Raw genomic sequence first — 15,437 nt, forward strand, 5'->3', positions numbered from 1 at the left:
TGAATCCTTACATGTGTCTAGAATATAGACAATAAAAAATGAAGTCAATTTTCCTCTCTCAATTTAAGCTTCCACAAAGAAAGTCTTGTCCAATAAATTCTGCCTCTGCTGACCATTTCTGACCCTCACCCTGGATCTACTGGTAGCTATTAATACCTTTCATTGTAGCCATTAACTCTTCACCCTTCATTGTTCCTGGGTCTCCAGCTGTAGACCAAGGATGGTATTACCAGTGTGGTAGTTTTGTCCCCACTCTTACTGCATCCATCCCACCAGCACATATAAAACATGAACATGGGGCTGGCTCTGCTGGAATACTGATTGCCAACTGACTTTCAGACCCCTTGTGCTTTTGCAGGAATTACAACTATTTGCCATTTGAGGCCAAGAAGCCTTGTGTCTCCTTCATCAGTTCTTGGGGAGATCAGACCTTTAGGCTGCACTGGTCCAACATGCTGGAGAAAATGGCAGATCTCCTGGTAAGTGACTTCGATAGGGGTTGGATTTGTACATAAGGAAAGTGGAGGCAAAAGGGATTTTTAAAAATCCCTCTAGTGGAGGGTCTTAGTCTCAGTCCAGATACTGCATTTTGGGTAAATGTGGCTCCTACCATGTGAATCCAAAGAAATGAGAAGACATTTTTGCAAAATCCCTATACTTTAAATCAAACTGTCCGAATTCATATCCCTTCTCTGCTTCTTACTGTTACTGGACCTAACAATAGGTTGATTCTTTAATCTCCAAAGGGCAGGAGCTTAAAAACATTGTCACAAAATCGATAGCTTCTGGCTTCAACTAACTCTTGTCCCCACTCCCACACTTTCCCTCCCACCCCACACCTCCATGGGCAGTGCCTCTACTTGCAGTCCACACACCTCACCAGATGGCCCTTGTCTTATCTCTTCTTTTCCATTAAAAACAATTCTAAGGAAAGAACAAAAGTCTCCTTCCCATTTGCTTTATAATCTTAATTGTATATAAAAAGTGTTGGCTCTGGCCATGGGATTGTAGAGCTAGACCCAGAATGTGGTCAGAGAGGCCTGGTCTGGGGTCATGCTGTGACATCATGTGGACATGCAAACTCTCTTCGGAAGGCTGGTTTTGCTTTTCCCTCGGAGAGAATAGCTTATCTCTAAGAGTCCTGACAAAACAAATCAGAAGTTTTCCAGGAAGCCATAGTAACCCTTAATACCCATTCCTAATTTTATTATTAGTGTCAGGATCCCTTCAACCATGGCTAACAGGATTAAAGTTCACACTTTAATAGGTGGGAACTATTATTTTCCTGTTTCGTAGATAAGCAAACTGGGTATGAAAGGGTTGATTCACTTGTCAGCAGTAAGCCTGCCTTTGAACTAGTAGTCTGACCCCAGAGCCCACATCCTTAACCACTCCACAAGGTTGCCTGTTCTTACAGTGAAGGTGGAGAGAGAGGAGCACGTGTCCCATGCACCAGACTTTGGCATATGACAGAGAATACAGTTTCTGTATATTCTAGCAAAGTAGTGGCAGCACATAATTGCCCTTGGGTGCCATTTATCTCCAAGCTACTGAATGGAATCCTAGAATTTAGGCCAAAAAGAAACATGCAATTACTAAATATACAAATATACAGCTATTTCCACGTGTAGTCTACCTAACCCCCTGGCTGAAATCTCATAACCACTTGTATGCATAGCTCTTTATTTTCAGAGATTTTTCAATAAGATTCTACGACTATTTGAGAAATTGATTGGAACTTGCTTTTGGGGTTTTGGGTTATTGTATCTAATTTCTTCTATGTTGTTAGCTATTTCTCATGACATGAGATTTCCCCCATAGTGGACTCTGAGGGAGTGGTACATGGTTAGGGAATGGATCTGGGGTAGAAGCAATGACTTGAGGCAATGCGGAAGATTTGCCTCCAGACCAGTTCTCTTAAGAAAAACAAGGTTAAAAGTCAGAATGCAGCAGCATTTCCAGTTAAAACACAAGAGAAAGGAAGCATTCTTCCTCCATTTCCAGAAGAAACAAAGAAGAGCTGAATGGCCTGTGTAGGTTGTTTCCATCAGTCTCCCCACTACCAGTCTCACCCCTCCATCCCTGCCATTTGTTTGCAGGAAGAGAGTATAGAGGAAGTGAGAGAGCTGATCAAGATTTCAGAGGAGGCTCCTGAAGAGAAAATGAAGATGGTGCTCAGTGATTTCATCAATCAAAGCAGGTAGCTGGCACAGGGGAGCTGAGCGTGCACGGGATTGGCTTTTAATGACCTTGAAAAAAATAGTCCATTTCACATGTGTCCGATGGACACTCAGAGTATTATATCTGTCTTCATTTTGTTTAGTAATTTAGCTGGAACCTGTGGACCAAAGTCTGCTTCCTGACACTTAAATAACTAAGCCATAAACCAACGGGGAGAGATAAAAAGAAAGACAGAACTGCTGCAGAGAATCTTTATGGATCAAGTAAAATGTTCACAGTGTTAAGCCCAGTGTGGTGTTTTGCCATTTGGTAGATAGTCAGCAAACTATTTAGACAACTAAGTGGATAAATTATATCAAATATGGCAATTAAATGTTTCATAGGGCACATTAATGTTTGCTAATTAATGACTCCTAATCCATGGTAGACAATATAATAAAAAATAAAATAGAGGGTATATCATTACCTATGACTGATTAGCAAATTACCCCAAAATTCAGTGACTTAACACAAAATTTGTGATTGCATTTATGATTGTGTGTGCCAGGAATCTAAGGGTGGCTCAAATGGGTCCTCTGGCTCAGGACTACCCCTGGGTACAAAATCAAAGCGTTGTCTGGGGATGAAGTCACCTGTACGTTCAACTAGGAAAGATCCACTTCCAAGATCACTCCCATGATGGCTGACAGATTTAGTTCTTTGTGGGCTGCCAGGTGGAGAATGTCTGTTCCCTGTTAATTTGGTTGAGACCCCTCCATTCCTTGCTGTGCAGGCCACTCTAAGCTGCCACTCTTAACATGGCAGCTTGATTTAGTCAGCAAGCAGGAAGAGTCAGACAGAACATACCAGTGAGATGGAAGTCACCATCTACCATGACCTAACCTGGAAGTGTCATCTCATCTCTCTTGACGTATTCCATTAGAAGCAAGTCACTAGGTGCAGCCCATGTTCAGAAGAAGGGGACTGCAGAGTGGCATGAATTTTAGGAGGTGGGACTCACTAGGGGCCATGTTAGCGGCTGCTTACTACCCCATATGGAAACAACTTGGATCAACTCTTGAAATGAATTAGGTCCAGGCTTGAGTCAAAATGAGAATTGACAGTAATGGAATTAATAGAAAAATGAGTCTGATTGATTTGATGAAAGGTAAAATCAGAAAGTAGGCAGTAGCTAAACCTGATGTTCTGTTTTATAAGTTATATCTTTCCTAATCTCTCAATTACCCAACCGTTTTCACTTTATAAAAAAAGAAAGCAAAGAAATAAATAAGCATTTTTTCTATTTTTATTATATCAGCAGTATATATTAGTGCCACACATGCCACACATGCTGTGAGCTAAGGGAAAGGTCCCCTTTGATCATCTTTATAAAGCGTTTGTGAACAAATTAATAGCTTAAGAATGTTTTTATCTTAGGAGATTATTTTAGGATGATAATTATTTTTTCCCCTTTCTCTTCAAATTTCCAATTAACTGAATACATATTTGTGAGGGTCGGAGATCAAAATGTTAATTTTAAATTTATTAAGCCTGGATTTGAGAAAGCGGCTTGGACTTGAGGACAAATTTGGCTTCCTGTCCCTCCCCACCTTTTTATGGCTGAGCAGTGGGACTTCATAGTCTCCTTGCAACAAGGCCAAGCCCTTGCCACATAGGGGTAACAAGGCTGCCCACAGCCAGAGACAGGTTGGTCTGAAAGATGAAGAATGGATGGAAGCATGTGCCTTATCACTTTCCCCAATTTTTTGTTGTGTTGTTTTTTGGGTACCAGGGGCACTTAGACACTGAGCCACATCCCCTGCCCTATTTTATATTTTATTTATAGACAGGGCTTACTGAGTTGCTTAGTGCCTCGCCATTGCTGAGGCTGGCTTTGAATTCTCAATCCTCCTGCCTCAGCCTCCAGAGCAGCTGGGATTGCAAGCATGGCCCCCTGCGCCTGGCTTTCCCAATTTTGATGAAGAAACAAATTTTTTCTTTCCCTGTGGGGAAGGAGACCTTCAGCATCTACCATGTCTGCTCTATCTTGGAGAGTGGAATGCAAGTCTTTGAGCCTCTGGAAAAAGCAGGAAAGGGTCGACAAACTCCCACTTCAAAATAAAATCGTTTTTATTTTTAAAAAATGAAGAGAAAGTGCAACTTAAGTAATATACCCAAAGAGGATTTCCAGCAAGCCCTCTAACTGCCCCTGGGCAGAGCTCTGGTTTGGGGCTCTTATTGGGAGGCTTGGCATCCAAGACTCTCCTGCTTACACCCTTCATAAGTGACTCTTGTTTTCATCACGGAAGGACTACATGTTCATTGTTTCAGAAAATCATAAAGTAGATGTTTTCTTCTCAATTCTTACTCCAATTCCACTCTTCAGAGAGAAGAGATTGATTTGTCCTTCTGGACTTTTTTTTTCTGAATTTGCAAATACATACTCATTTTCTGCATAAAAACACTCTATTTCTTCCCAAATGACATCACACTTGTGCTCAGCAGGTTGTGTTTTCACTCAATGATAAATCACACACATCTTTCTACAGGAGCCTGTAGGAGGTGTTTTCAATATTCAGTGATGGATGTGTCCAAACACACTAAACGAGTTCCTAATGATATTTAACCTGTCTCCATTTATTGTGGTGCTATTGTATAAACATACTGTTGCAAAATTGTTCAGTTATTTTTAAAGGATAAGATTTCTAGTATAATTTTTGAGTCATATAATGTACATTTAAATGTTGGTAGGTCCTGTTAAATAGTCTCTAAAACATTAAAGCAATTTACACACTCTTTTACAATAGCACACACTCTCCTCTCTATCCCACCTTTTTACCAACCTTGAATATTATTCATTTTTATAGGTAAAATTGTGTTGATTTTAGTTTGCATTTAAGGTATCACTAAGGAGGACAAAATCTAATTTCCTAAAGTTTTTTTTTTCTATTGTCATTTCTTCTTGAATTATACACACAGTCTTTAGTAATATACTACTGAACACATTTTTTAACTTTATTTCCAAAAAAATGTTACTACTCAGTAAGTTGGGGATATGTCTCAGCATTAAGTCTGAAATACTTGCTTTGCCTATAGTTCTTCAGGAAATTTTTTGCTGTGTTTTAAATTTGCAAGATGAAGGAAAACTGCATTATTTGGTGAGGCTTTTTTTTTTTTTTGCCATGAATTTTGATAACAATCACAATGGATATTTGATGAGAGAAAGTGAAAAACATTCATTCCCACAAACCAATGCAGGGATAGGGCATCATTTCTAATTCCCTTAGGTCTCCTAGAAAAGCTTATGAATCCCTGCTAATCCTAAATGAAAAGTCTTGGTTCTGGGTCTCCATCAGCTTTCCACTGAATTGTAGAAAGCACATTTGCCTATCTCTGGAATTATAAATGGATTTTCACTAAGCGGCCTTCAAAATTGTGATTCTTCTCTTGCAGCGCCTTTATCTCTGAAGCAGAAAAAAAGCCGAAGATGTTGAACCAAACCACTTTAGATAAGAAACGACTGACGCTCTGTTGGCAGGAGCTGGTATGTGAAAAGCTATTTATACTTTCAACAGAGTTAAAACATGTGCTTTAAAAATAAACCTCGTGGATGAAGCATAGGTCACAGGCCAGATGAGGATAAGGGTTAAAGGTCGCACGTTTGTGTGTTGTAAGGGAGAATATGTTGCATTGGAAATGTGGATTGAAGATTGACCAGGATGAGCCAGAGGCCCTGCACTCTACTCCTGTTCTGACCAAGTCCCCCTTCTGCATTTTCTTGACACTTGTATTTTCTTAAAGGCTATCGACTCTTTCGTGTGGCTGTCTGCCTTACAAATCAAGAGACCAAAAAAAAAAAAAAAACACAAACTTTTCTCCCCTTCCTCGAGTTCCTTCCTCCTGTTAGGATTATGTTAAAAATTGTCAGCACATCTTGAGAACAGGCTGAGAACATTGCTACCCCTCCGTGCCCTGGAGACCTGTGCTCTGCTCAGAGATGCTTCTAGGTGCCTCAGAGCTGCTTGACCCTTGCTGAGTGTTGACTGAGAAAAGCCAGAACAAGCCAGGCCTGCTTATCTCACCTTCAAACCAGTTCCGGCAATGGCAGCAAGGGACATTTTGTGTGAGGCCATAACAGTTCTGAAAAAAAAAAAAAAAAAAATTATTCAGTGTTTAACTTCTTAAGGACATTTTAAAGACAAAAGTGGAGGCCAGAAATATTAAATGATGTTTTAAAGGTCATAGCTAATGGATAGTCAATTGAAGTCCAGAGACTAAAATGCAATTGTCTTAATTCCTCCTTCGTCCTCTGTCCAGAACACTTCTCTTCGGTCCTCCAGCACAGCTGAGGGAGGCTGGATCTGTCCTTCTACAAGTTCTTGCTGCCCTGGTTCTTCCTCAGCATCTCTGGCTGAGGGACTGTCTCTGCGACACCCTCCACTGCATGTGCTCTGTCGAGCTCTGTCTTCTCACCATCCCACAGTTCTTGGCCTGAACAATCCCCTACTTTCAACCTCATCTGTACAGTGGCCCTGGTGTCCCTCCTCATCTTCAGATCTTTGCCTGCAGCCTCCTGGTTGAAGTCTTGGGTACTTGGCTCATGGCACCTAGGACTCAACATGTCCTACTGAGCCCGAGGCCTTGTCTGAATGTGCTTTTTCTCCTATATGGGCACCACCAGCTACAGCTCTTGGTCTAACAAGAAGCCTAAATGTCAATTCTGACTCTTAATCTTTCACCTTAGACAGTTTGACTATTGATTTAACAGTTTGAGATAACCAGGTCCTATTGATTCTGCCCCTGGGACTTACTCCACTTTCTGGCCGAAGCATATTGCAATAGTCTTCCTCCAATCCATCTTCTATACCACAACCAGAAAGATCTTTCTATAACAAATCTAATGAGATCACTAGGCTTAAAGAAATCCCTGGAGTCTCTCATTCTTTATAGGCTAAAGTCCAAATTCCTTTTCCCTGGGACGCGGGGCTGTTTACCATAGCATCCCACTCTTATCCTCCATCATTCCTTTCCCTTACATCTGTGCGCCAACACTTTAAGGCTCTTGCTGATTATTTATCTCCACATGTGGTTGATCTCCCTCCCTGGGCTGTCCTTTGTCTTCTTAGACACCTGATGAATTCATTTCACCTTTAAAGACAGCTTAAATGTCACATCTTCATGAAGCCTGGCTTTGCCCCTATCAAGTACTCTGATAATCATTTGCATGTTTTGCTTTCACTTCATCAAATTGTGAACATCTCAGGGAAAGGAAGCAGCATGTCCCACCCCTGTCCCAGGCTTTGACTCCTAGCCTAGTCCTGGTTTATAGCAGGATTCCGTTCCTCCAGCCAATATGAAGAGAGGCGTTCTGCATGCCAGGTGCTGTGCTGGTTGCTGGGAGCACACACCCAAAATACACGGTGCTCAACCTCAGGAATTTATATACTGATGGTGGTTCATTCATTCCATAAACATTAACACCTGTTCAGCTAGGAATATGCTGTGTGTCACTGTTATGTGACAGTGTCTCTGTCAGACAACACAAAGTAAGGACTGGACAGAAGAAGTCTCTGTCTACATAAAATTTTCACTTTAATGAAGAAGACAGAAAGTCAGGTACACAGCCAAAGCAAAAAATGGTCGCAGGTTATGATGATGAAGGACGCTGCTTAAAGCCTCGGTGATCAGGAAAATGTGGGAGAAGGTCATACAAAGGTGACACTTAAACTGAAGCCATGTGGAGTCTGGGGAACATCTGAGCAGAGGAAGCTCCAAGGGCTCCAGCCTTGGGATGGAACAGGCTGGGCATGCACGGGACCCCTTGCCCTAGAAGGCACCGTTAAGAGTTTGGCTTTTGTTCTTGCTTTTCTTGCTTTTCTTTTCTCTAAACTCATAAATGTGGGCTGAAAAAAATGACCCCAACAGTTTCACACAAATTTCTGAAAATTTCAGTGTCTGTAGCAATTAGGGAGATGCAAGTTAAAACTACACTCAGATTTCCTGTCACTATGGTCAGAATGACAGTGATCAGAACACGAATAATAACAAATGTTGGTGAGGATGTGGAGAAAAGGTACGCTCTTACCTTGTTGGTGGGACTGCAAATGAGTACAATCACTCTGTAAAGCAATGTGGAGATTCCTCAGAAAATTAGGAATAAAACCACTGTATGACCCAGCCATTTCTTTCCTCAGTGTTTATCCAAAAGATCTAATATCAGCAGCCTATAGCAATACAGCCAGTTCAATGTTTATAGCAGCAGAATTCACAACAGTCAAAATATGGAATCAACCCAGATGCCCATCAGTAGAGGAATGGATTAAGAAAATATGGTCTGTATACATAATAGAGTTTTACTGAGCCACAAGGAAGAATGAAATAAGGGCATTTGCCAATAAGTGGATAGAAATGGAGAAAATCATGCTTTGTGAAATTTTCTGAGCCAGACTCAGAAAATCAAAGGTGAAATGTTTTCTCTCATATGTAGAAGCTAGAGCAAAATGAGGAAGAGAAGGCAGTGGGGGGAGGGATCAGGTATCATAAAGATACAGAGAAGTCAGTGGAGGAGATATAGGAGAACGAGAGGGAGGGGGTAGATATAGGAGGGAAAGGGGAAGGTGTATGTAATGAGTTTAACAAAATCATGTCATATTCATATATAAACATGTCAAAGAGAATTTCACTTCTATGTATTTATAAAAGGAAGTTTAATACAGTAGCCGAGGAAGAATAGGGGGAGGGAGGAGGAGAGGAAAAGTGGGTCGTATGGGGCTTGAAACCAAATTCCCTGCAAATGTGATTTTGTCAAAATGAACCCAGTTACTGTGTATAAATATGATGTTCTGATAAAAATCAAAAAATGAAATTTACATAAATAAATAAATAAACAAATAAAGATGTTCCAGCCACTCTAAGGCGCTCTAGGGGGCATTCCTCAGGGGCTGTCCCCTTGGACTGGGAGCCTTGTCAGACCTCCAGGACCAGGAGCTGAGCACAGTGGCTAAGGACAGGCACTTTGGCCTCGGCTGGACATCAACTCCAGCGGTATCAGTCTGCTTTCTCCGTCTTGAGAGGAGTAATGGAGGATCAACACAGTGGCATGAATATTGCTGGCATGGAGAAAGAACTCAGGAAAAGTACCTGCCATTATTATGGTTATTGAGTATTTTAGAAAGCCTAGATTCAGGCCCCAGCTCACAGAGCTATGCTCCCTTGACAGGCTTCTGTCCTTTGTGGGTCTCAGCTTCCCATCCGCCTAAGGAAGGAGAGCTGGTGTTCACTGTCTCTGTGTCCCCTTAAAGTGACTATCAAATGGGCTATGAGCAGTGGCCGCCCCAAGTCAGCTGGGGTTCAGTGTGGAGCTAGAAGCACACTCAGGGCTCTCCAGCATCAGAACAGTGCTCGTTGCCCAGATTTCCAGAAAGATCTACACTGACTCTTGTTCTGTTTTAGGAGGCGATGGCCATGGAGGCCAAGGGGATCCTGGAGCAGCGCAAGAAGAAGTTCTCTCTTGATGAAATGATCCACGAAGCCCAAAACTTTGTGGAAAAAATCCGCTTTCTGGTTGACGAGGTAAGCACCTCTCCAGGCAAACCTCATCTGCAAGGCTTGAATAGATGTCTTTCTCACGAGGGTGTGTGTTGGGAAAGGGGAAAGCCCTGCTGAGTGGACCTGTGCAGGCACTATTAGTTCAGTGATGAGAAAAGAGATTTTTAAATTAACCCAGACACGTATGGCTTTATTGAGTTTTCTACAAATCCTGAGTATTCAGCATATTAAAAGAATGCTCCCAAACAGACTCAAGAAATTTCGAATCAAGCCCTTTGATGGTGGGAAATTTGATTGGTTTTCAACTGTAAGAGGATTTAAACTCAGACCTAGTCAAGATCCACAGTATCTCTTTCTCTCTCTTTTTGATGATACTGAGAATTGAATCAAGGAGAGCTTTATCACTGAGCTGCATCCCGAGCTCTTCTTATTTTTTTATTCTGAGCAGGATTTCACTAAGTTGCTTAGGGCCCTGCTAAATTGCTGAGGCTGACCTTGAACTTGAAATCCTCCTGTCTCAGCCTCCTGAGTTCCAAGGATTACAGGTGTGCACCACCACACCTGACCAGCATCCCATTTCAAAGTCAGTTGTAAGTGGTATCCTGGTGATTTCTAGAATGATCTTTAAAAAGTAATCATATTTGCTTCTGTCAGATACTTCTTTCTTGAAGACTGAAAATGTATAGAAACTTTTGGAACCAGAGTTTATGGGGGGATGTTTCAGAGAGAGGAAAAGATTTACTGCTCCTGTTGTTCTAGAAAGCTTTAATTCTCATCTCAAACCAATTGCTCCCTGGAGGTATATGAAACAGTGAGCCAGGCAGTCAGCAGACACGGAATTTTAATGAGAACTCAGAATGTTCAAATCAGGCATTGAGCCTTAAGCTCTGTGACCAGGAAAACCATCCTGTCACTGTTCCCATATCAGAGAGAAGAGATGGATGCCCCCTTTGGGTACCAATTATACCTGACTATCAAGGGTGAGCAAGACAGGACATCTGCTTCTATCCCAGGTGTCAAAGCCTACTTTATAACAGCATAGCTTCTTTTTATTTGTGTAATTATGTTGGCTTAGAAATGAGCATTTCAGACTCTTCCAACATAATGAGCCACTGGTGTGGAAGTCTACAGTCCCTATCTGATTAGCTTCCCTTTAAAGCCTAATGTGCATTTTAGTCTAATTTAATTCTTCTGAATTAACCACTTATGTATTTGGCAATTATGTTTTAGCTATAAAGTTTCTTATAGATCTGCTTTTGGCTTTATCTTTTCATTTGAATATTCTGTAAATGTTATCTGGCTCTGAGAAGGTCTAATACTAAGAAGCTAGGTCATTATTACTGCATTGGAAAAGAAATTCATGGGAAGTTGTAGAAAAATATTTGCTCTACAGATGGAGAAAAGCAGGCCACCAACACCAAATCATGGGTCCAACTCACATGTCCTCAAAGCTCAGTGAGCAATTTGGCATCTGGGATTTATTTGTACTTCTAATTCATGACCCAAGGCTTCCTCTTCTCAAGGAAGCTGCACTTGGCTTGGTTGCATAAGTACCCAGATGGCTTAGGTCACAGCATTAGTTTCATGGAAGAGGGCCTCTTTCTGGCTGGGAGAACTCTTGGAAGTCCATTTGCTAAGCACCGACCTGAGGACCCCATTCCTTCTGTCGTGCAGCCACAGCACACCATCCCTGATGTCTTCATCTGGATGCTCAGCAATAACAAGAGAGTGGCATATGCCCGCGTTGCCGCCAAAGACCTGCTCTACTCCCCCGTCAGGGAGCAGATGGGCAAGCACTGCGGGAGGATCCAAACTCACTTCCTCAAAGTAAGTCTGCACTATTTTTGACCAAAAAGGGGGAAACTTCTGTTTTTTTCTGGATGGCTCAGGGTTTCTAGTGTGTGTGTGTGTGTGTGTGTGTGTGTGTGTGTGTCTGACTCTTCCCTGGTGCTTTCAAAGGTCTGAAGACAACTGGAACACCCTGTCCCTTGTGATTCAAATTAAGAGGAGAGGAGAGATGAGAAAGAGATTCCAGAGGATAAAACCAGGCCCACAGTAGACCCTATAGGGAAACAGTCCCTAAATGGGAGTCCACGATGTGTTCCTCACTTTTCCAGGTGTCCATAGATGCTGGGCAAACATTGATATATATATGGCAGTGGGCAGCTGAATTAGTAGCTTTGAGTGCCATCCAGCTCTGAGATATAATGTCGCTATGCCTGTTGGATGCTGTAGATTAAGGGCCCATGTGATCGAGCATGTGACCCTGTGTGGGATCATGATTTAGAGCATGCACTTTGACATCGGGTGGATCTAGGTGGGCATTCCTGCTAGTTTGCTAGATCTAGTATAACAAAGTATCACACAAGAAGTACCTTAAACAACAGGAACTATTACCTCTCATAAGTCTGAAGAGCAGAAGTCCCAAATCAAGATGTTGACAGGGCCGTGTTCCCTTTAAAGATGTCAGGGAGAGAACAGTTCCAGCCCTCTCTCCTAGCTTCTGGTTAGTTCTGTGGCTCGTGCCTGCATAACACCAATGTTTGAGTGGCTTTCTTTTCCTGTGTGTACCTGTCTTTTCACATGGCTTTCTTTTTGTAAGGACATTGGTCATATTGGATTTGGGGTCCACCCTACTCCAATACAATATCATTTTAACTTAACTACACATGTGCAATGACCCTATTTCCAAATAAGTAACCCCCTGAGTACTGAGGATTAGGACTTCAACATATGAATTTTGGGGGAACCTAATTCAATCTATAATAGAATTCCATGGCCAATATTTCTTGGCTATATGATCTTGGGAAAGTTGCTTAGTATTCTTTATCTGCTTAAAAATGGTTCATCCCATTTTCTACCCACTTATGGAATGGTTGTGAGAATACAGTGAAGAAATCTGGGCAAGGAACACAGTTTTGCTCAGGCACAGCAATCATTGGATAAATGCTCAGATGATGGAACACAGCATATCTGAGAACCTAATTATGGTGCCGTGTCCCCTTCGTGGCCTATCAGTTGTTTGTGGCTCCGCATGTTATTTTCTGTCACATATGTAAAATAAATTTTAAACCCACTCCCAGAAAAGTGTCAACTGAAAACAAAAATTTTCACCCAAGTCATTTACCACAAAGATCAGAGATTTTCTTTAACTTTCTCCATTCAGAGAATGTTAGGGAGACAGGAAACATTTGTCTTAAAAATAGCAAATCATTTCAAAAGGCCCCTGTGCTAAAAATACTAGAAAATGGTATAAAGTTACTCTCTCCTAAATATTTTGATGTATCCTGGCACTACTTAAAATTAGAACAAAGAACAGCTGTCAAATAAAGCCAGACAGTAGACATGACAGAGAACAGAGAACTTTTGCCCTGTGCCATTCATCCTGTGCATTTATCTTTATCAACATGTCTACAAACCTTGGTTCCTTTCTTTATCTGTATTTTCCTTTTGCCCCTGGGATTGCTTTGCGTCACAGCTTTCTAAACCTTGTAAAATTCAATTATACCTATGTGATGACACATCTTGACACGATGATTCAACAAAACTATTTTCATTCCTGTTTTGATTATCACCCTGATTTTAACTCACTTTCACCCAATGCCTCCCTCTGTGCCCCTTTCCCTCGCTGGATTAGGAAATCTGAAAAACCCAAGGGCTGCTGCAGGGAGACCGAGTCTGCCCCCACCTGCCACTCAGTCTGGTTTCTTGTTGGGGAATTAGGAAATTAGATCCCTCAAAGTTGATTCTAGCACACTGTTTTCCTTTGAGTGGCTCCATAAAACATCCTGTGTTGAAAGACTATTAGGAGCTACGGTTGTGACATCGGAAACCCCTGGGGTTCCACAGTGTACCACAGTGTACCATCCACACACGGAAGCCTATAAGAAGTCCCGCAGTCGGGAAGCATCTTCAACGGTCTACCCTCATGTTTGCCAAGCTTTCTCCCCCAGAAGAGCTATCTATAAGTTTTAGGAAACTTCTGGTTCTTTGGGGCCCAGTTTGGGGACTGGGAATGAGGGAGGAAACAAAGGTGTGTCATCTGGATTGGCACAGCTGAGCTCGGGTTGATCTGTAACGTATCAGGGTTTCATGGTCCCAAGCTCCATGATCTTGCCTCCCCTCTCATTTACATATGTTCATGATGCTGCTAAAAGTGGTGGAACAGAATTTTCAGACCTCCCCTCAGTCCATTATTCAAAGACATCGGCTCTCTCTTTTCAGTCCCATTTCCACTGTGACCCTGATGACCAGAAATATGGAAGAGGAGATTCAGTGCCAAAGGAAACCCTTCTTGGGGAAGGAGCTGGATGCACTCAGAGCCCAGAGGGAGGCACTCAGTCCCCTCTTGTGCTGAGCCTCCCCCTTCTCACTCTGCCTCCAGCCTGTGCTACCTTCTACTCCACACCTCACATTCTTCTCTGGCCTCCAGCTTTCCCCAGGATTAAAAATAAGTGTGGCTGAAAGGTCCTTTCTAGGTCCTGCCAGAGTGAAACCCCTCCATGACCAAGAACCTCTCACTCATGCATGCTGATGGACCAGCTCCAGCACCATCTGCATGGCCTGCCACCTCTCTCTCCTTTCTCTGATTTGGCAAGTCTTCTACTGTCTTCTAAGCCAGCTTGCATGCACCAGAACCCTGGCAGGAGGTGGATGGGGGAGAGAGAGGCTGAGACTTCAGCATTCCACCTAGTGCAATATTTGTATGTCAGTGATCGAAATTGTTTTTAAGCACCTTTGCCTTTTTAATTATTTTTCTGTCTTTTCCTTTTTCCTCTTTTTCTGTCCTGTTCTCAAAGGATGAGAACTTGTAGTGATTGCTCAGGCTTCAGGGGCACTCAGAATTATTTTTAAGAACTTTTGCATTTTTAATTAATTTTCTATCTTTTCTTTTTTCCTCTCTTTCTGTCCTGTTCTCAAAGGGCAAGACCTTGTAGTGATTGGTCAGGCTTCAGGGGCACTGAGGGAGGAAGGAGAGTGGGGCAGAGGCGGAAGGCAGGGACACCAGGCTGGAAGAAAACAGCAAATTAAAAATGGGATGCTGCTTCTGCAGGCACCGCCAGGAGTGCTCAGTAATGCTGCGTGGAGCCAGCTCACATGCTTAAGCCTAGGCATGGTGTCTCCAGCGATGTCAATTTGCTTATTGTTTTATGTACAAGTTGCAATCTCTAAGAGTACAGCAGCGGTGGTCCTGGTGGAACACTGTGGTTCTAACTGTGAGTTCATATACAGACACTTTGTTTAGGATCAGTAGAAAGGAAAGCTGTTTTCTCTTGTGGTTCTCATTTTGCATTAAGAAGCAAAAACATTTTGGACCTGCTCCTGCATAGGGGTGGGGTAGGAGTAGCCTGGTGTGTTGTGAGCCTTACTGTTCTCATATTGAGGTTGGTAGACCAGCGTCAACATCAACAGGAAGAAATGCAATTGACTTCTTATCTGGATGCCCAGGCAGTTCTCATGCACTGACACACATAGCCGTGTATGAAGATCACTAGAGCCAGGTAGGGCTGGGTTTCAGGGTTGGCTCTAATCCTGCCTTACTCTGTGACTTTGGACAGTGTCTTAACCTCTCTTGGATTTCTATTTTTTTTTATCTTTAAAATATGCTTGATAAAAGTATATCTACTTCATAGAGTTTGGGAGGCCGAATGATAAGCAGTGACTTGTTAACATTATGCAGGTAACAGAACATTCTGTGTGAAGGAAGACACATTAGACCCAGAGCCTAG

The 15,437-nt window shown here is 42.3% G+C and overlaps 1 protein-coding gene across 1 annotated transcript in view; it reads left to right on the forward strand.

The window, feature by feature from the left end:
* The window catches only part of Fer1l6 (fer-1 like family member 6), a 113,987-nt gene that overhangs the window by 32,353 nt on the left and 66,197 nt on the right, over positions 1–15,437 (forward strand). The window contains exons 13-17 of the mRNA XM_076835781.2: positions 359–479; positions 2,100–2,200; positions 5,614–5,704; positions 9,613–9,732; positions 11,383–11,535. Of these exons, the coding sequence (XP_076691896.2) occupies positions 359–479; positions 2,100–2,200; positions 5,614–5,704; positions 9,613–9,732; positions 11,383–11,535 (586 nt within the window). The remainder of the gene's footprint in view (positions 1–358; positions 480–2,099; positions 2,201–5,613; positions 5,705–9,612; positions 9,733–11,382; positions 11,536–15,437) is intronic.

This window comes from Callospermophilus lateralis, chromosome 16 (genome assembly GCF_048772815.1).
Source record: "Callospermophilus lateralis isolate mCalLat2 chromosome 16, mCalLat2.hap1, whole genome shotgun sequence".
Lineage (NCBI taxonomy): Eukaryota > Metazoa > Chordata > Mammalia > Rodentia > Sciuridae > Callospermophilus > Callospermophilus lateralis.